The 21047-nt window shown below is 43.9% G+C and overlaps 1 protein-coding gene across 2 annotated transcripts; it reads right to left on the reverse strand.

The window, feature by feature from the left end:
• Positions 1-377: 377 nt before the first annotated feature.
• Positions 378-20970, reverse strand: A1CF (APOBEC1 complementation factor). Of its 2 annotated transcripts, none has more exons than XM_010565943.1 (11): positions 20872-20970; positions 18017-18151; positions 17698-17828; positions 15994-16232; positions 12653-12817; positions 9136-9233; positions 7976-8246; positions 6223-6407; positions 3803-3939; positions 3028-3161; positions 378-683 (listed from the first exon to the last, which is right to left on the reverse strand). In XM_010565943.1, exons 1-11 carry the CDS (start codon positions 20968-20970, stop codon positions 532-534), a joined length of 1746 nt encoding a protein of 581 aa, XP_010564245.1. In that variant the 3' UTR covers positions 378-531. The 2 variants fall into 2 exon arrangements, with proteins under 2 accessions (XP_010564245.1, XP_010564244.1); XM_010565942.1 differs by having other exon boundaries at positions 532-683; positions 6223-6431.
• Positions 20971-21047: the final 77 nt, after the last annotated feature.

Consider the following 21047-nt stretch of genomic DNA (forward strand, 5'->3'; position numbering starts at 1 on the left):
GAGGCAAACTGGAGACCTCCGTGGGGCAAAAGGACAACCTTTCATTTTATCCACTGCTCTGCCTGGCTTGAGAAATTTGGGGGTGAACGGAGGAGAACTCCTGATGCACAGAGGGGCTTGCTGGAGACACCCCAGCCTTCCCCAGTCCCATGTCACAATGTCCACAGGACCAACCGTTTTCAGCACAGGTTGTTGCTTGTAAACACACAACAGTGTGTATGTATATATACACATATATATACATAAATGTACGTATATATACACACCTGAGAACCATTCATTTTCTGGGCTGAGATTTTGCTTTCTAGTGCGAAAATCTGATTTTGAGTGATTTTTTTAAATTTTATTTCTCCTTTCCCCCCCAATATTCTGTTATGAAACTAAAGAACTACAAGAATGAAACTCCGACTAAAAATCTAACTTTAGGCGACAGATTAGTTTAAAATCATGAGGGTGTAAGAATTACCAGACTGAGATTTTTTTTTTTTTCCTGCCTGTGCTCAATTTAAGGGAACTCGATTAAAGACAGGATTAATATGCTCCGTAGCCATCACTGCGTGCAGCGACTGCGAAGGCCGGGTAGGCTTCGTAGGCTGCGTACGTTGCTAAATCTTGCCCCATAGTCACCGCTTGCTTGAGCTGAGTGGCTGTGACGGTCGCAGCTGCGTTAGCAATGGTATATCCTGCAGGAGAAAAGAGGGAAAAAAATGCAGATTAATGAAAAGACATTCAAAACTCACCAGTGCCTGATAGTTTTTGATGGGAAGACTTTGCTGTCGATGGGAATGACGTAGGGAGTAATGAGTTTGTTAATGGGAATAATTTAATTAAATTAAATAGGTCATTTCTGGCATGTTTTTTCTCCATGTTAAAGGTAATAAAAAAAGCTGGAAAATTAATGCATTTTCTCACCCATTACTTGTTTAACACGCTGCTTGAAAAATGCCCCTCTCTGTTAAATATTTTTTCCTTATGCTTTGATTATTTCTGAGCTAAGAGGATGTTAATAGTGCTCTGTACACATCCTCCCACACATGACATGAGGAGGGCAAGAAAATGAAGTAATATAGGGGAAATCTGGGCAGGTTTCATAGGGAAAATATGGCTCTGATACCCTTCACAGTCAAAATAGATGCAATTCAGGACAGCCACACTAGAGAGGAGGGGAAGTCCCTCTATGCAATATCAGGGAGAAAATATTTAGTAAACTGGAATTTTTTTCCCATCAGATTCTAATGGAAAATGTGGTTTCAACACTTTAAATTTTCCATGGGAAAATGTTAGCTTTGCTGAATCACTGGGAAAACAAACATCGTTTGGGGCTCATTTGCCTGAAAGCAGGGTATAGCAGCTTGTCAACCAGACCACAATATTTTGCTGTGAAAGAATTAAGAATTAAGACAAAGCCCAAATTTGGGAATAGCAGCTGGGATGCCCATTGGCTCTGCTCGACCAGGCTCTGCTGCCAGACTAGATCTCCCAGGGTCCAAAATCTCCAAACAACTAGCTGGGCAATGGGATCAAATCAAGGTCAGTCAGAGCCGAGGTCCTCTCAGTGGGGGGAGTAGAGATATTGGGCAAGACTGAGAGCACATTGCCTCGTTGAAGGTGTTACCTTAGGGAAAAACATGAAAAATTCACTATAATTTGAGTATTGTGGCCACTCAAAGTATCTTCCTTGCATCAGCAAAGTGAGGTGTAACTTTTCAACTAGGAATTGGGAAATCTGACATTTAAAACATATCTGCCACCATCATAAGAGAAATGAGCTGCTACCTGGGCATGGCCTGAGCTGAGCTGGGCTGGGCTTCAGCAAGCCCTGATCAAGGACTGGTGTGTGTTGCAAGCAGAAACTTTAATGTATGTCAATTTGTTGAGTTTCCAAGACAAATAAATAAGGGTGGATGAAAGAAAAAGGAGAGATTATAATTAAGCAGTAAGTGGAGACTGGATTCAATAAAGAGCCCATTTGGTTTCCACGCTGCGGAAGCCTGCACAAACCCAGACAAATTGATTTTTCTGTGGCTTTTGCGGACTCCTGTGGCAGGAAGCCGGATGGGTTTTTTTTTTTTTTTTTTTTTTTTTAAATCCATCCTTGAGACACTCCAAACAACTCAGTAGTACTGACTAATGCATTCCTCATGTGCAGTTTGGCATGTGTTGCTCCCACTACATCAGAAAACCCGTCATGCTGGAGAGCACAGTAAATGTAATGCCTGCAAGCTGGATTCCTGCTCCCAGCCTGTGTTTTCCATGACTTGCCAAGCTGTTTTGGGCAGTTGCAAGAGCTGTTGAGTATGAATTCCCAAACTGGAAAAAAACCTTCCAGTGGGGGTGTGAGAGTTGGGATCAGATCCTAACTTTCACAGTTGCGCCATTTCTTTGACAGATGAAATCAAAAGTGTTGGTTCAAAGAGGAGCTGGGGGTGCTGGGGGAGGACGTGTGGACCGTGAATCAATCAACCGTTCATCTTGGTGGGGAGGAAGATCTACTCCATCCTGGGTGGCATTAGCCAGGCTGCAGCCAGCAGATCCAGGGAGGGGACTCATCCCAGATGTGACAGTGGGGACTCCATTTCGGGATCCTGCCTCCTATCTGGGGCTCCCAGTTGAAGGGAGGCATCCACAGACTGGAAGGAGTGGAGTGGAGGTGCGTACTTGGGATGGGGCCCTGAGCAGCGGGGGATCCCCATCCTTGGACGCTGCCCCAAGCAACCTGCGGTATCTGCGGCATTGACCCTACTGGGAGCAGGGTCGGACCAGAGACCCCCTACCCTGGTGCCTCCAGCCTGAGTTGCTCTATGGTGTGTAGACTGTAATTGGGGTAGTCCTGATACAGAGATAAATTACTATATAGTCATTAAAGGTATCATACACATAAGTAACATAAGTCAATGTAGAGGCGTGGGGGGAGCACAGCCAGGTCTGTCCTCAGTGGCCAAAAACGGGTTCATTCTTGACATCCACAAGAAAGCAGCAGGAAGAAGAATATTCCAGAAGACCTTTGCTGTACAGACCTTCCCATACCTGGAAAAGCTGGCGCTGCAGGAGCCACCTCTGCTCCCTCCATGGGAATCCCCAGCGTCTGAAGGGTGTATTCTGCTGCGTAGGTTTTGGCTTCATCAATATAGGCAGTGAGCTTGGGTGGTGTGAAGGGATGTCTGTGAGTACAGCAAAATGTTAGCTTGTTTTTTTTTCTCTAGGACTTTCCTGCAAGATGTTTTGATCCACTCATGGATGGCATCATCCCACATATCAAATGGAAACACTGTTTTACTATGCTGATGCATTAACAAAAGTAGTCTCCTCGTAATAATCTGGTTTGTTTGCTGAGTTTATCAGCCCCGGGTCTCATTTTGGACACAGCATCCTTTCAGAGCATGTTGTGCATTTTCAGTCCAAAAGAAAGCCTGCTGCAGTCTGGGTTTTTCTTTAAAATACACAGCAAACAATGTTTTAGGTCAGAAATGTTTAGAACCATATTTGGAGCTGAATTATTAGCATGTTTCTTCAAGCTGCTTTCTTTTTGCCACAAGAGCTGTCGTATGCTTTATTTTTGTGCTGAAAACCACCCTTTTGCCTGATTATTTCTGGCTTTCTGTAATCTTTGCACCACCAGAGAGAGAGCGCCAAGTGTGGCAGACATCACTATCAGTCTATTGTAGTTTGTGGATATTTTTCTCCCTAATATATATAAAGGAAATAGAGACCTGTGCAATTGTATTTTGAGGAGAGACGCTAGATAAAATACCATTTAAAAAAAAAAATCCAAACCCCCAGAAAACCTCGAATAGTTACATACATGGTGGGGTTCTGGCTGGCGAGGGCAGGGATGGTGATTTTGTATAGGAAGAGCTGTCTTTGGTCTTGGCCAATTGCAGAGTGGAGCTGGTAAACAGGCTGTCCCCAGTTGTTTTTCTGGCAGATTTCTTCTAAGATCTGGAAGGCAGAAAAGGGATTTTTGCTTGGGTTAATTGGTGTGCGGTGGCCTTCTCACCCAGCTCCAGCCCCTGCACTTGGTTTTCAGGGGTGTCGTGGCAGCTTTCTCAAGGCTTAGCCAAAAAATAAAAAAAAAAGGCAGACAGGATACTACATTCACCTTGAAGTATAAGATTCATCTATATGTTTTATACTTTAAAAATCCATTTAGTTCCTGAAGTTAATTATTACCCCATTAAATCAGACATCTTTGTCCTTTTGCTGATTAGCTGTTTTATTCTGTTATCGGTGTGGATTTCTTTCAATTCTCCCCAGACACTCTATCTATGCACTTTTCTTTAACAGTGCTAAAACACTAGGGTTGCATTCATCTTCACTGCTCTGTTGCCTCCCTGGCTTAGTGGGTTACAGTGCATGAAAAGTCCAAATCTTCTTTAAAAAAAAAAAAAAAAAGAAAGAAGAAAAAAGGCTGTGTCTCCATCCAATTAATTATACAGGCTTCAATAGGCGATTTCTGTTTCTAGTTTGAAAGAGAAATGCTGAACCATGTTGCCCCCAGTCTTAGCACAGCTTATTCCATGGTAATTGGGAATCGCTGTCCGGAAACACTCTTGCTTTGGCTTTGTATTTCTTTTTTTAAGGGGAAAAAAAAAATACCACTGGGTATGTGCTGTCCCAAATGGGTTTGAACACAGCATGGTGTGCCCGTGTCTCCCTGTGAGTGGTGCTCAGACCAGTTATGTCTTTCAAGTAGCTCCACCAGCCCTGACACTCAGCTGAGAAGATGTTGTTGAGTCTTGGGGCTTTGTAACGTTGGCCATGCTGCCAGCTGGGTCGGACTGGAGACCCTGGGTGCCTCCAACCTGTGTCTTTCTGTGGTCTACCTTATTTAAAATTTGCACTTAATTTTATTTAAAATTAAAGTGTAAATTTTAAAAGTCACTACTGCTTTTAATTTTGTAATCGTAACTGCAACTGAAGTTTAGCACTTTGTTGTGTAAATAAACTAGTTTGTTGCATTTCTTGACTATGGCAACTGCTGTCCCAATGCCTTTATATGAATGTTGGTTTTATAATCTTACATGAACATTTAAATCCTCAATAAGGCAGACCTGCTTATTAACACTGAGAATGTCAGCTAGGCAGTGGGAACGAAATCCATCATTCAAAGATGCTGTTGAAAAGGTCTCAGTGCAGTGGATGGGAGCAGCTGACCAAGTTGATGGGTATTAATGAGGCTGTCCTATTAATGAGGCTGTTGTGAAGCAAGATGTAGCTCTTTAAGACCTGCTGTTGTGAAATAGTAGCAGTGGGGGGATTAGGGAGCTCAGCTGCCGGGAAAATGTGCCCCAAAACCTAGTGTTGCAAGTGCCTGGTGCTGTTACTGCACTATTTGAAATACACGGGCGTTTGGCATGGCTGGGAAGAGGAAAAAATGAATTTTACCTGCCCTAAGGCAGTGCAGCACTGCGCAGGCTATTTCACCCCTCTTATATGCTGATAAAATAGAGTAAGGGGACTGTGAAATTTTGCTGGGGGGAAAAAAACTCACTTCGCAGTTTTCTGGGAGAGAAAAGGATGTTTTCAAAGACTTCAGCAAACTGGATGCTGTGGCAATTGAAAAGTTAATAGGCAAGGATGTGCTTCAAAATTCAGGGTTAAGTTAGTTTCTCATGTTGCTTTGGATAATATAAGGGGAAAGGAGTTGCCATAAGAGCCGGACCTTCAGAAACTCAGGGAATTTGTTCTGGGTTTGTTCTCCTCAGCCCTCATCCATCCATCTGGATCCCAGTCCTGCACACACAACCACATCAAAAGCCTCCTTGAGCAACCAGAGTTTCTGCGCTGGGCTGGGTTGTGCAGGCGGTCAACACCTCTTTTCACATAAATGATTTTAAAATGTACATTATTTCTTTATATATGTGCATTTGTTCCTTGGTGAAGCTCCAAGTGATGCATCCTGTTTATCAAACCCATTTTGGGTGAGAATTTCTTTACCCTCAGTGCTTTTAGGAAGCGACAGCCATAGCTGGATTTCTTACACTCGGGCGTGTTTATGAAAACTCTCCTCCAAGGGAGAGTGGACGCCGCGCTCCAGTGAGGCGGGTACGTATTGCAAGATGCAGCTAGTGGTATTTTATTTTTTTAATGTCTTTTGAGATGCAAGAATGGATTTAGTTATCAGTTCCCAGTGCAAATTCAAGCAGGGGGGCATTTTCCCAAAAGCATTTTGGGCAAAGACCACCTCTGGCCGGGATATTGACTCTTTTTTCATGCACATACCTGAGGAGCGAGTTTGATCCCTTGGGGCTTTAGTGTGACGTGGTTCATCGGTGTGAGCTCCATTCCTGGCAAGAGGTCGTAGAGTTTATCATCTCCCCTCTTTTCTCCTTTGAGCTGGTATCCGCGCCCCAGGCCCGTGTATGCCAGGTAGCCACGACCTCCCAGTCCTCTAACTCCCGCAGCCCCTACAGGTACATTCATGTAAATTTCTAGGAATGTAAGAAGGCATTAAACTGAATCAAATCACCGGAAAAATTACCCTGATTCTTGCTGAAATGGAAAAGTTAGCCCCACTTGCCGGGTTTGGGAAGAAGATGGGCAGAAGGCCCCCATAACCTGCTGCTGGGATAACCCAGGCTTCACACTGACACTCTTGCTTTTTGGGCTCGTATGCTTGGACAGGTGAGTTTTTTCAGGATAGGGGGGAGCCTTGCTTCTTTCTGACCCAGTTTTCATCTCCTCTGGACAGTTTTGATTTCAGTGACGCACAGTGACACCTTTCTACCCAGATTTGTAGTTGAAAGGCAGAGAGGGGACAGCTGATATCACTTGCTACACACTAGTGTAATTTCACTTTCTTGAAGAATTCAGAGTTTATACAATCCCTTGCTTATATAAACCAAAATCCTTTTTTTTTTTTCCTCCATTTCACTTCCATTTTTCCTTGGGGAGCCCTACTTGGGTGTCTGGGGAGACTGTAAGGCAAGAGAGGGCTGGTGGGTTATCACATCTGCACCTTTCCCAATGCAACCTTCATAGAAGCGGGTTTCACCTGTGCAGGCAAAAACATAGGGGTGCAGCAAGGGAAATTCCTGTTCCCCTGTCCCGTTCCTTGCGAAGGGGGAAAAATTGGCTGGCATAGTCCTTGCCAGCCCTATTGGGGTGCTACACGAGGTCTCAGCCTGCTGTGGGACCTGGTCACTGGCTTGGGGACACAAGCTGAATGCCACAGGCTTCATCTTTGGAAGGAAGATCTAATGGGCAGGTTTGGTTTTGGGGTTTTTTTTGCTAGCCCCCAAAGCTTACTTCTGCACTTACCAAACGATATCTGCAATGATATTTAATTTGGGGGTACCTGAGTGTGGGATTTGATTTTATCCCAGGTGCAGTCACCTGAGATCAAAGGCAGAGCCCCAGCAGCTTTCAGAAATACTCCGTGTTTTCATAAACTGCTTATTATTAGGTTAATGATTCCCCCCAAAAAGGAGTCCATCTCCCAGAGCACACAGTTAACAGCTTGCTTGATTTCAGTGCTGGTTCTCTACCCTGCATCAGGGCAACGTGACCTCCTTGGGAAACTCCGCGGCTTTGGGTCAGAAAACACCAGGACTGGTAAAACTTTCCCCGTGACCTTCAAAGCAAAGAGGAAACACTGCAGAGAGCTGTGCTGGTGGCTGACTGAGGGAGTTGGCTTTGAAGTGGGGAAAGGAAAATTGTTTTATTTGGTCTTCCTTACTGGGGCAAAACCAGGAGGATTCATGGTTTATTGACACTGGACGAAGGGCAATCTGGAAGCTCTTTCAGGCTTGCTCTGGGAAAATGGTTATTTTTTTCATGCCCTGCTTAGTCTGCTGGAAGATCACTGCGCTTTTGGGAAGGACAGAACCTAAAATCCTGTGTTTTCCATCCCTGACTGAAAGAGGTCCAGCATCCAGGGAAAAGCCAACACCCTCAGCATGAGCCTAGGGAGCAGCCACCCAAGCCCTGGAGGAGATATTTTGCTAGAGCTGAAGATTGGCGTGACGGGCGTTACCTCGGATGGATGGGGGCCGGATGATGCTCCTGTTGCTGAGCCCCTTCGTGGCAGGGAAGTGGAGGTTGGGGATAGCCGTGTAGGCTTGGGGTGCATAGAAAACTGGGGCGCCCAGGTAGGCGGTGGCGGGGTCGTACACATGTCCGAAGGCGTAGGTGTATTCTCCTTGCAGCATGGTACCTCTGCCACCTGTGCCCCGGGTGTATCTGACGTAGTTGTCTTTGTCAACGGGTTTGGCTAACGTCACCTCGATTGGGGACCCATCCAGCACCTTCATGCCCGGGTGGTGGGGAGAGAGCATGGGAGAAGCACAAGTGTAAGTATCCAAAGTACACGGGGATTATCCTGCCTAAGGACGCCTGCATGGTTTGCTAATGCGATGTGAAGAGGCAGAAAACCACCCAAAAAAACCAAAATTCCCTCCCACAGGTGGAAGCAGGCACTGGTTGGGTGAAGGTTTAACGCATTGACAGCACCCAGCCCTGACCCCAGCCAGGAGAGGCTCCTTAACTGAATTAGCACAGTTGTGAAGCCTTCAAAAGGCTTCACTTCCCTTGCAAAGTAGCATGTAAGTCAGCGAGATTATATGTGCTCCTATGGAGAACAGCAGTAGCACTAAAAATAGGAGTGGGGTTAACACCTCTTTGGGAACAGCTCTTGCATTACGGTTGCGTGAATTACATGCAGTGCAAGAAGTACTAAATACAGCAACCTCCTTGCAAATCCGCATCTGAATTTGGAGCAGATGTTTTGGGTTGACCTTGTTTGTCCCGGTTTGCCATTCACACACTGTCCTGTGAGTGTTTTTGTTGGCAGACCTGGAACAAGGATGTGAGCGTGAGCCAAGGGAACCCGTAACCCCTCGTTTGCTAGTCCTTGTTTTGGCTTTACTCTGCTTTTTTTTTTCTGAGCAGTGAACTGCAGTCTGAGCTGGGCAAACATTTAGCAAAAATGTGAGGAGCAAGAAGCCAAACTGAACAGTTTGTGTACACCAGAGCTGCTGAAAAATGAATTCAGGAGTATAAAAGCAGCCTGCAAAGAGAACTTAGGGCTAACACCTTCAGGAAGTTTTTGTAACTAATAAACCAGGCAGCTTTGTTTCAGCTGTGTATAATATACTGCGCATAAGCCCCACGAATTAGCATTTACAGCAGCTTTACCTTCCCATTCAAGGCTTTCATAGCTTCCACCGCATATTCTCTTTTATTAAAGTGCACAAAGGCGTAGTCTCTAATTTTCTTTACTCTCTCTACCGCACCTGCAGAAAACGTTGGAATATTAGTTGGAAATGGGTATTAGTTGGAAAATACAGATCTGAAAGAGCAACTGTGTTGGGTTATGAGCCCTTGGAGAGCAAGGGCTGACCAGTGCCTTCTTACCTCTTAGGGTGTATATGCCATGGGAAAGTAAATATATAATGGTTGTAGTATTTCAAGGCAAACTAGAAGTATTTGGGGCCAGGCACTAGTAAGTTTCCCATTATACTGGAGTGGTTTTCTCCTGTCCAAAAGGTTCTGTTGGACACTTCCTTTGGTCTTGTGTCTCCCTTCTGTGACAGACCACCAAGACCGGGTGGCTGAACAGGACATGCAACAGCCCAGGATTTGGTGAGCTACAGGTTGATGTCACCATGTGATCGCCATCTCCATGGTTTCGTACATGCGTCGTACACATTACTCAGACGCAGCTTCAGGAGGCTCTTCTCTTAACCATTGACTCAGGATGTTGACCAAGAACAAGCACCTAGTCCTGTCAAGGACAGAGCAGTCCCGAGCATGGGGATGGCCTGGGACCGAGGGGGCAGCAGGTCTGTCCCTAAGAAACAGCCTTTCCCATGTGAGTCGGGGCAGCCCTGGGACAGGGCCCAAGGTGGTGAGGGATCCCCATCCCCAGGGATGCCCCAATTCACCCGGACACAGCCCCAGTCAGCCTTCTGCAGCACTGGCCCTGCTGGGAGCAGGGTTGGGCTAGAGACTCCCACCTTGATGCCCCCAGCCTGAGTCTTTCTTACACCTCTGTGATTACCCAAAATAATTCAGATGTAAATGGCTTCTTGTTCTTCTCTTTATGTCCCTCCTCTACAGCTTTCCCTTTCCCTTGTTAGCTGCTCTGCTGCCGGGAACTTCTTGGCACTGAGATACTCAGGACTAAGAAGTTTGTCTCCAAAATAACCACACCGGTCCTATTCCCCACAGTCACAAGCTTTAGACATATGCCTTTTCTTCTCTAATTGTTCATCTTCCCCTCTCCTGTGGGTTGGGAAGCACAGTTGTCAAGCAGCCCAGCCACTGAAACTATAACACCCCTAAACATATCCTTTGGAAATATGGCTAAGGGATGCTGAATGACTCTTCTGTTGACTTCTTACCCTTTAAAGCTGAACAGGTGCACAGGGAAATGTCATATTGCCACAGAAAAAGCACTTACTTAAATTACTGCAGGAGAAAATATATTTCTTAGGAGTTCAGGGAGAGTCATTAGGAGCTCCAGCAGGCTAAGTGAGGTCTCTCCCAGCCTATAACCTGAGCAGCCTGCACATCTTCACAATGACACCGGAATGGTAAGTAGCACTTCGTGTCCTTCTGGGATCAGAGGGTGATTTTCCAAGCCTGAAGTTATGGGAGTTATATGCTGACACCTTGTTTACAAATCACGGCTTTAATGAACTCTGTATGTTTTGAAAATCCCCTTTCCTCCTCCTGGAGAGCATTCTGTGTTACTGATCCTTGTCTGGACCAAAAATTGTGCTCTTCCCTGCTTCTGCCTCTGCTGAGGCAAAGCAATGTGATAACCACCCTCGGGTCATCTCCACAGAGAGACCGTTCGTGTGATGTTACAGGGGGGATATTGTCCCTTCAGTACATTTGGGAACCATGACCTTACTGCTGGAAACTTTGCCAGGGATGAGGATTTTTGCCAAAATCAAGGGCAGGGCTTTTCAGTGAGACAAGTGATGCATATCTCTATAGAATTCATCAGGCACAGAATTTGGCACAGATTTAAGGGGTGATACCTGTACTATATTGCAACTTGAGATGCATAAGCAGCATTCCTGGTAGTGTCTATGGAGCCCGTAGCGATGTGGTAATTGCTCTGTCATGGGGATCGTAACTCCTTTGGTTAGGAACATTTTTTTATTGGGTGACTTGTTACTGTCAAAACAGCTTCTTAATGCTCTGGATCAAATGTACACTTCAGGCAAGCAGTACTGAAATGTGGCACAATGAATAAGGCAGATAACCAAGGCGGGGAAGTGAATCATTTCAGACTCTTGCTGAGTGTTTGATTGTAATCTCACTATAACTTAAACTGCATTTACTCTCCCCAAAGCTCAGGTTTTGCTGCTTTGATGCACACTTTTTTGAAAGCATGGCATTGCTTTAAAAAAGGCACTCCTGATTTTATCCACAATAAATAAAGCTGTCAATTTAAAAAAAATAAAAAGAATTTCCAGCATAAGAAGTAAAAAGATAAAGTGATGAAAGGAAAATTAAAGACAATAGAGATCTTCTATTGTTGTACTAGAAAACTTGTCTTAGCAGCAAAGCAGATGGCTATTACCAAAGTGTTAGATGGGCATAAATGTGCTTCTGGGGAGTGCGAACAGTTCAACATTCAGGAGCAAAACTGGGTAAATAAAGGAGGAAAAGGTTAAGAGAGTGGGATGGTACATATTTAATTCATGGGTAAAATGGGATCTCTAACAGCTTGATGGTGGCTAGAAGTATTAGCCAGAAACATTAAAAGGACAGAAAAGACTCATAAAGAAACCTCATAAAGACCTTTGCATTGCAGCCTAGTACAAAAAGAGAAATGTATAGAGCAGAAATGAAAAGTTAGTGCAGGAAAAATTAAGGTCTGTAGTGTATTTTACAAAATTAATAGAAGGAAGTTAATAGGAATGAGATGAAAGGCGATTTCACATTGCCAAGCATAAGTTACTAATGCCTAATGGACTGTGTGGCTTGGAGAGCTGCAGAAATGGGTTATTTTTACTTTGTTGTTTTGGGGTGGAATTTCCTAAAGCTGGAGCAACTCAGAAGTAAAATCTCCTTTGAAAGCCAGCAGGATTTTTATTCCCAACAAATCTACTTGCTTTTTGAAAAAATCTCACCTAAGTGTGTGTAATATATGCCACAAAGAAATGCTGTCATATTCTGTGTTAAATGATAAGCACCGATTATTCACAAATTTACAGAAGAATGTGGGGGGTTTTGTATGAAAATGATAGAATTCAGAATTCAGATAGATTAGATAAAAAGCCTTTTTATTAAATCACTCTATTTCTGTCATCATCCTTTGCCATAGAAGAAGAATGCTGAAATTACCCAGCTGTTTCACCAACTGGCTCTTTTTAAGAAAGACTGAAATGATTCAAAATAATTTTTATGACACGGGCATCCCCATGCAGCATTTTGGATCTCTTCCAGTTGCCAATCATTCTAAAAAGGTTAGTATTGTTGTTAGCTGGAAATTAAGCAGCCCTTAATGGGATGGCACGATGTGCATGTTGGGTGGGAGCCTTCAGCCTAATGATGATTATTGTGGCATTACACATGAACATTTTACAGCGGAAAACCAGTTATTTTTATCTCTTTGACATTTTATGAATGGAGAAATATTTCCATTTGCAGTAGCAGTACTTCTTTAGGAGCTACCATGTCAATGGGTTCCTACCTGGTTTGATGCTGTTGAACTCCTTTTCTATGGTCTCTTCAGTGGTCGAGAGCATGAGGTTCCTCACGTAGAGAATTTTTACCGATGACATGGTGTCTTCGTCCACCTCCACTTCTGGTTCTGCCCAGTCAACGGCTATAGGGTGTCCCCACAGCTGGATCCTTCCTTTAAAGGATTTGGCGTGGTCAGTGTCAGACAGGCTTTGGTTCCTCTCAGTTCTGCTCAGAGACTATTTCACATGCATAATGAACAGCAGAACAGGCCAATTCTACAAAAGGGACCAAAAGAAGCCTTTCTAGCTCAAAGCACAGCTGCTTTGTTAATTCATTTCCAAAAGCAGATGGTCACACTTTGAGCATGCTCCCGCTAATACCTTAGATGCCTGCAGAAATGTAGCGTCCAAAATTAAAGAAGTGAAAATATGGCATGATTCACTAACAGTCTGCGTTCCCTGGAGTGCTCTCTAAAGGGAAATATTTTAATGAACTTCTAAAAATCCCTCTTGGCTGAGAAAGTTTCATTCCCTAGATAATAGGAAAGGGATCCAGAAGTCCCAGCTGGATGAAATGAAGGAGTAAAAGCGAGGATGCCTCTGTGTGCAAGTATTTGAAGTCCTATGGTCCCTGCTGGGTGAAGTTGCAACAGAAGTAGCAGAAAAGAGGGACGCAAAAAGTAACGAGGCACAAAACCGGGTGTGGGTGTCTGCTGCTGAGGGGCAGAGAATAAAAAGAGCAAATAAAGAGGTAGTTAAAGGTGATGTTGTCACCATGTTATCACACTGAGGTCCATAAGCATTTGCATTGAGTCACCTAATCTGTTAAGTAATTGATTAGTCAATTAGTGATGTTTAATATGTAATGAAAACTGACTGCCACAGACTTGTCTCAAAGCTGTGGGAATCAGTGACAAGCAGCAGGACACCAGGTAAGGAAGAGAGACCTCTACATAGTGATGGTTTTTTCACCTCCTGTCTTCTCCAGACAGCAATGATACCTCTTTCCTCCTCTTTTTATTCCCCGTCCCTTCTGCACATCTTGCAAGGAGATCTTCCTCCCTTTACTCTTCAGGAGTGGTTGAAATCTGGCCACCCACTAATATCCAGAGCCCCAAATTTCATGTGGTCTACCTGTGGCCCACTTTTCCTCTGGCAATTTTAATCAGCCCAGCAACTAGCTCTTTGGATGTACAGTAGGGACCATTTTCTGTCTTTGCAGCATGGTAAGTGCTAGATATTCCTTCCAAATAATGAAATAAAATGTCTGCCTCTTCTGCAAATGTCCCCCGAAGAGTGAGTCTTTCTGTGTTTTTTCTTTCTTTCTCTCTCATCTTTATGACATGAAGATTGGGTCCTCCCAGGCCTTAATTGTGCTAAAACCTGGAAGAAACATGAGGATGCCTATGCTGGTAGAGGGAAAATGAGAATCCTGCAAAATATTTTTGGAGAGATCTAAAAAAAGGCATTCTATCTCACATCTCCACTTGGATAACCTGTCTAAGATGGGATAGGAGCTCCAAAATAGAGAAAATTAGAGGGAGAGGGTAGAATTTGGAGACCTGTTTTTCTTACTGGAAGTGAAAATTAACAAACTAAAGGGAAAGAGGCTGCTTCCTGCTAGGAAGGCTCATGAATGAGCTGGGATTTGTGGAGCAAGGTTGGGCTGATGTTCAGGTTTCAGCACTGCCCAATCTGACTCGGGCTGTTAGTGACCAGAAATAGAGAGATGACTGCTAATGGTAGCCAGTTGAAATGAAAGGCCGTATGGCCCTTTCTGAATTGCCATTTTCTGTTCAATAGTGGAAATAATGACCTGGCTGACTTGCAGCAAGGAGCTAAGCTTGGTGCCCGCACTAGCCTCTTGCTAAAACCCAGTCTTCCTCCACCCTTTTGTTTAACCAGGAAGCAATTTTCATAAAAAGCTTCTTCCTTTTTGAGCATTTCTGTCTCTTCTACAAAGCTCCCTCAAAGAACAGCGAGGTTCAGAGTAAAGGCAATGTCTTGATAATGATATTCAATCTCACATTCATCCAATGCATCAGCTGGAGACACATTCAGTTCTGGTTTGAAACTTTTTTCAAGTTCCTCCCGTATGTTTGCAACATCAGAAGACTGGCTCCTGCGTACGCCTTTGAAATTCCCCAAACTGTTTATCGAGATGTCCCCAAATTGGAAATCACTAGTGCGTTGCACATGTCTGTTCAGGACTATGTGCTTGCTCCATCTGTCTCGCTGTCTTTCCTCAGGATTTCAAGTGCTCTGCTCCCTCAAGGCTGCCATCAGCAGCTGTGGCTGTGCCTGCTCCTTCCTCCATTCTCGATATAGAAACCATGGAAAAGTTGTGCTGAAGCACAGACCAGCTGAATGTGCTCCCAGAATCAGGGAGATGCTAAACTGATGCAGAAGATGCAGAATAAAAGGAAAAATAGTCAGTGTGTGATATCCCACAATAGCTAAGCCTATTCAGCGCTCGAAATCATGCTCATTTTTTTTACAATAAGAAAAAAGGATTTAAACTACTCAGGATGTTTCATGGGCTGTCGTATAGAAAGAGTGATAGAAGGCTGGTGCATTATGAACAAGTCTCAAACCAGAAAGTTTATTGGATTCTTTCACTAGCAAGTGAGCTGGGTTCGACAAAGCTGTGCATGAGCTGCTGAGCATAAGAAAGTATGAGAAAATGGTGAAATCACTGCAAATGCACTTAATGTTAAGCAACTCCTTATCTAACACCTAACACCAAACCTCTCTCTGCTTCACAATGGCCTTGAATATCCCCCAGCACTAAATTGCATAGACTTATTTTTTGTATTGTTTAAATCCTAAAACAATTCCTCATTCGAAGTTTTCTTCCCACAAGGAAAATATACATTTTCAGGAGCATCCTCAAGATTGAATATGTTCTTGGATGCTTTCCTGAGTGATTCTGTCTGAGAGGCCATGACTGAGACTGTATTTTATATATAAACCAAGATAACCACAGGATAATACATATCCTACAACAGAGCTGTATGGATACACACAGCTAAATCCATCTAGCTGTATTTTTAATAAATTCAAGCTCCTTAATGAAGAGCATGGATAATGAGCACGGTGCTACATCAGAATCTGTAGTGAATTGCCCACCCTGCACCCCAGAGCCAGGGTGACTCCATCAGCCAGCCACGGCGTACTGGGGTCCCTCCTTGCTCTGCGTGTCCCTAGCAGCTGAGAGGAGAAAACCCAGCAGCATTCACTTCCTTGGGTACCTGGGCCCTCTGGAGAGTTCAGTCTCACCGCAGTGCAATGTATACATAAGTGACCCCGAGATGAAGCTATCCCTACCACCCTCACCATCTGTACTAACCTGGGATCAATTTTCTCCTGGCCATGGCTGCTGCCCGATGGTTTTCGTATTCCACAAAAGCAAAACCCCGGTTTTTGGTTTTATCAGCTGCGCTAGGATAGACAATGACATCCACAACTCCGTCCGTGACTTTCTTCATCTCTGCTAAAATTTCCTCCCTCTTCTTTGTTTTGGGGATCCCTCCCACAAACAGGCGGCAGTTGTCCACACTGGCACAGACTCCAAGGAGACGCCTGTTCCTGAGTATAAACAACATTGCTGGTTTGTCAGGAGTCAGGATCAGTTCTCAAAGAGAGGAAAAAATTAAAATACCCCCCCCCTCTTGTCCCAAAACACAAGGTCAAACACAAGGCCTCCTGCTCCTGCGGCATATGCTTTTTGGGATATTCAAGCGGTCTTGCTCAATGCAAAAGCTAACATGAAGGGTGCCACTCTGCTAAATTTGACATCAAAGTAAGGCAGCACAGTTGAAATGAAGGATTTGAGATCAGGCAGAAACCAAAGCCAAATTTTGCTTTTGCTTCCTGAGGCTCTCCCTTTTGCTATTTGCGAAAATGGCTGCTACCAGGCAACTGTACCTACCATGCATGGTCACAGCAGTGACTCTTGTGTTGCCACCAGTATAAGCCAGGATTTGTAGTGTTCACCAGTGACTTGTAGCTTCCCAGTCACCATTGGGCCTCATGACTGAAGTTTTAGGGAAAGAAAATGACTTGTCATGGAGGCACACCATTTGGGGGCTTACTGATGTTAATTGTTGTGCAGACCCCAAAGTAAAAATTTCCTTACATGCACTTTGCTTGCCTCTTCGTGGTCCAAGTACCTCTTGCAGGTCTTGAGAAGTTAAAAACTTCTTTAGAGGAGTCTTTGGAACAAAGGAAGTAAGCAGAGGAGGTGGATGAAGCCTGATCTTTAAGACCTTCCAGCCTCTGATACAAACCACCTTTCCAGGCCCTCCCTGTGTTCCTTGTGACCTGCTCATCCTTAGGGTTGCTAGTAAAGCAATTCACAACCCATCTCTTTTTTTATATTAAAAAAAAATCCAAACTATAAAATTGCCAGAATGGTTTATCTCAAAATGCTTCTAAGCAAAGGCATCTACTCATCCCACTTTGAACTGGAAAAAAACATTAAGTGTGGTTGGAATCAAAACAAAACATACTGATGGGCCCATATGTTGTTGATTTCTGGGTGTTTTGTTCCCCATTTTTAGTCACAAACATGAGGGCTTTTTCTGTTCCTATCTATTAGGAAATGTCACTGTTTTGCCAATTGGTTTCCATCCTACTTCACGATTTTTTGCAATTGGTCTGTCTCCCAGAATGTATCTGCAGTATAGGTCACAAGAGAGACTGTGAATAGGATAAATCAACAAAAAACAGCCCAGAGGGGAACATGAAATAAACAGCAATGGTTAGGCAAAAGTTAATTTGATCCAAAACAAAATATTTTTTCCAATGTTCTGGTAGATTTTTTTTTTTTTTTTTTTTTGGTAAGGAAGACATTTCCTGCAAAAAGTTTTGGCTCTGCCTTTGTACTATGGCATAAAGCAATGGCTGCACAGGGAGACAAGAGGTGTTTTCCTCTTAAAGCTTAGGTATCTAAATAACTTTCCTCCAGGCTGCAAGGAAAAATATGCCTTACATAATAAAATAGATTAATACATATGATGTAAAGTTGTTGTGATGGTGCTGCCATGCTTACCTAATTTCATAATTATTGAGTTGCTTTATTGCATTCCTTGCTTCCTGTTTATTCGAGAAGGTCACAAAGGCGTAGCCCCTGTTGTTGCCATTAAAGTCCATCATCATTCTCATTTCATAGATTTTGCCAATCTGCAAATAGAAAGAAAAAGGGTTGTCAGCAAGGTGGGAGGTGTTTAAACAAGACCGGGTGCTTCCTTGACTATATCACGTCAGAGCTCCACCAGTAGTTGGGGCGAAATCATCTCCAGTTCAGCCTTGAAATGCAGCTTTGATCATCACTAACCTCTGCAATACAACTACCTGCCATGAAGTCTTACTTTTTCACACAGTGGTATAAGTTCATCTTCAAAGAGGTCTCGGGGCAGTTTCCCAATAAAGATCTCACACCCCCTCTCTGGCGGAGGACCATCCCAGCCAGGTGGTGGGCCTCCATATTTCCTCTGCCCATTTTCCTGTCATAGAAAAAAATAAAAGAATGGCTTAGACATATATTTTAAATGGGATGTAACCAACCCCTTCCTGGGGAATGACACTTCAGACACACTCCATTACCAGTGGGCTGGAGAGAGATGCCCTCCTTCCCTTCAAGGAGCAACTCTCTACAGACCTATCAGAGATAACATAGTGTGCATTGGCTGTTCCACTGCCATAACTGTAGTGAAAGGCTTTGATAACCCGGTTAGTATGCTGGTGATGTACTGGAGAAGGCTCTGGTTTGTAGTAGCTGAGTTTTGCTAAGGAACATGCATCAATGTATGCTCTGCAACTCAATTGCTACTTCAGATGTCCAAGACGGAGACAGTGAAATACCTCCTTGGAAAATGTAGGTCTTCTTGGCTATGGGAGGTGAACCTCTGTGGACTGTGTGTTGGTTGTGGACTGCATAATATAACACTTGCAAAATTTATAACTTGTCATGATTCTTCATCCAATCATAAATATTTATTAGCAATGATATTGCCTCTTATTTTAGTAATCAGTGGAGAGCTTACTACTCTACAGACCAAAGAAAGGATACTGGAGGGATTGTGTTTGAAGGCAGAAGGACTTTTCAAAAGCAGAAGGCATCTGGACTTCAGAAAGTGCTAACATAGGGGGAAAACTGCTCTTTCTTCCTTTCTTCCTTTCTTCCTTTCTTCCTTTTCTTTTTTCTCCATCCCTTGCTTTCTTTCTTTTCCTTCCTTGCTTCCTTCCTTCCTTCCTTCTGTCCCTCTCCCTCTCCCTCTCCCTCTCCCTCTCCTGTCCTATAGTGATGCCCTGCTCCCAGAGGAGCTGGGACTCTGGTCATTTTTTTATTTTTGGCTGCCTGATAATTTCTGTAGTTATTTCCCACTCTGGGATTATTCCAGGCAAGTGAATGCCTGTATGGCTGACTTAAGAGGAAAGCCTAAAGCACATAAGCAAACAGAGATCCTTGCAGGAAAATAAGAATATACCACAAGCTCTTTCAGTTTTCCTGAGCCTATAACAGGCCCTGAATGATCCATGGTCATTCCTGTTTTGCAAATGTTTTCAGCACAGTAATGGAGTCACAGAGATATTTGTTTTTATGAATTATTTCTTATAGGAGATCTAACAGGAAGACCATGATGTTTCAGGCTATTTTTCTGCCCCCAGTCTGGCTGAACTGAGCACGTTGCTGGCATGGGATTTTTCTGTCTCTCAAGCTATTTGTTAGGTGAAGACAAAAAGTGATAGTCGTGTTTTGTGTTGTTGCGGTCATCTGTGATCTTCACTAACATGTCAGCTGGAGGAATGCTGGGCTCATCAACAATGATCTGAAAATGGTTAGAGGAGCCTTACTGTCCCAGTTTAATCCAACCAAAAGACAGTCAAACAGTTCTTTTTTAAAATTTTTTTTTAATGTCTGTGGGAGCTGGTGTGTGAGGAGGCACAGCAAGAAATGAAGTCTTCCATCAATCTGCAGTGGCTTTGTTTGTGGCTTGAAGGCAGCATCTCCACAAACTCATCTTCACAAGGTGTCTGGAGGGAAGAAGGACTTTATCATCCACTTCACAAAGATGAGTGACCCTGGCATGCATTGAGGAAGAAGGTGTTTGGCTGCATCAATAGATAGGTTGGAAGAAAAGACAAAGGGATGTGGAAAAGGAAATTAGGAGGGAAAAAAAAAAAAGACAAAATAGTAAGCTTGGAATGGAAAAGGTAGGAAGAAAGAAGATGGAGGGGGGGACAGGGCTGGGAGTTGAAATCTGTGGTTTAGGAATGAGCCATAGCCAGATGTGACAGTATGAAAAACTGAAGACCAGGATAAAGAAAGCCACAGTAAATGTAAGACATAGAGAAGTCATTTATCTTCTGGGTCAGGTACAGCAGAAAGCCTCCTCAAGGGCAACAAACCCAGCTGCTGGCCTGATCCTGGGGTGCACACAGGATTAAGGGCTATAGGAGAATGCTTTTTCCCAGGAGTCTCAGTTTTTGCTTTGGGCTGTTGTGCCCTCTAGTGCTATGCAACGCAAGGCAAAGATCAAGGCAGCCACCTGCCTAAAATTCAGTGTTTTCACTTACTTCTTCCAGGATGCAAGGTCGGTCATATTAGTGCCCAATGCGTTCAAAAAATTAGCTTGTTTTGGTCATGCTAACTGAGAAGGACTTCTTCAGATGGCTTTTGAAGGACATGCCCAGTCTCCACCTGCCCTAACCAGAGGAGGCTTTGGACTTGGAGAACTTAAAGACTAAACTGGGAGCAAACCTTTGGTGTTTGGGCAGGTGAGGCGCCTGCCTCACATGCACTTGTACAAAAGGCAGATCTGGTGGTGATGTGCTGGATTCCTATGGCCAACTCTGGACCTACACTCTTCTGAAGCTTTGTTAAGTGGGTTTTCTTTACTATGCTACCACTGCAGCCATGGCTTTGAGACAGAAATCCCAACCTTTCCCAACATTTAGCAGTGCTTGGGTTTGTTTTTCCACCCTTATCATAATTTGGCATTGGGCAAAGAATTCCTGGAGGAATAAGATCCTGCTTCATAAAAGACAGCATCTATTACATGTAATTATGTGCAGCAGGTACACTAGAGAAAAACAAAGAGAGGGAGAATGAGCAAGGAGCGCTTCATGCATCCAGATTCCCTGCTCAAGCCCCCGATGCAACACATTGCTTTAGGATGAAGCCAGACACTGCATACAAAAGGACGTAACCATGAGTTCCTACCTGGATCAAATTATATCCCGTTCGCTGAATTAATGCACGGAGGGCGGCTTCTTTCTGTGTGCCGGTCAATCCATCCCCGGATTTGTGATTTGATTCCATTGTGAGTGATTATCAGCAAAAAATCAGGTTAATTAGGGTTGCTCACTGCAATCAAATTTAAGATAAATTAAATAAAT

Source organism: Haliaeetus leucocephalus, unplaced genomic scaffold, assembly GCF_000737465.1.
Source record: "Haliaeetus leucocephalus isolate CR32 unplaced genomic scaffold, Haliaeetus_leucocephalus-4.0 Scaffold198, whole genome shotgun sequence".
Classification (NCBI taxonomy): Eukaryota; Metazoa; Chordata; class Aves; order Accipitriformes; family Accipitridae; genus Haliaeetus; species Haliaeetus leucocephalus.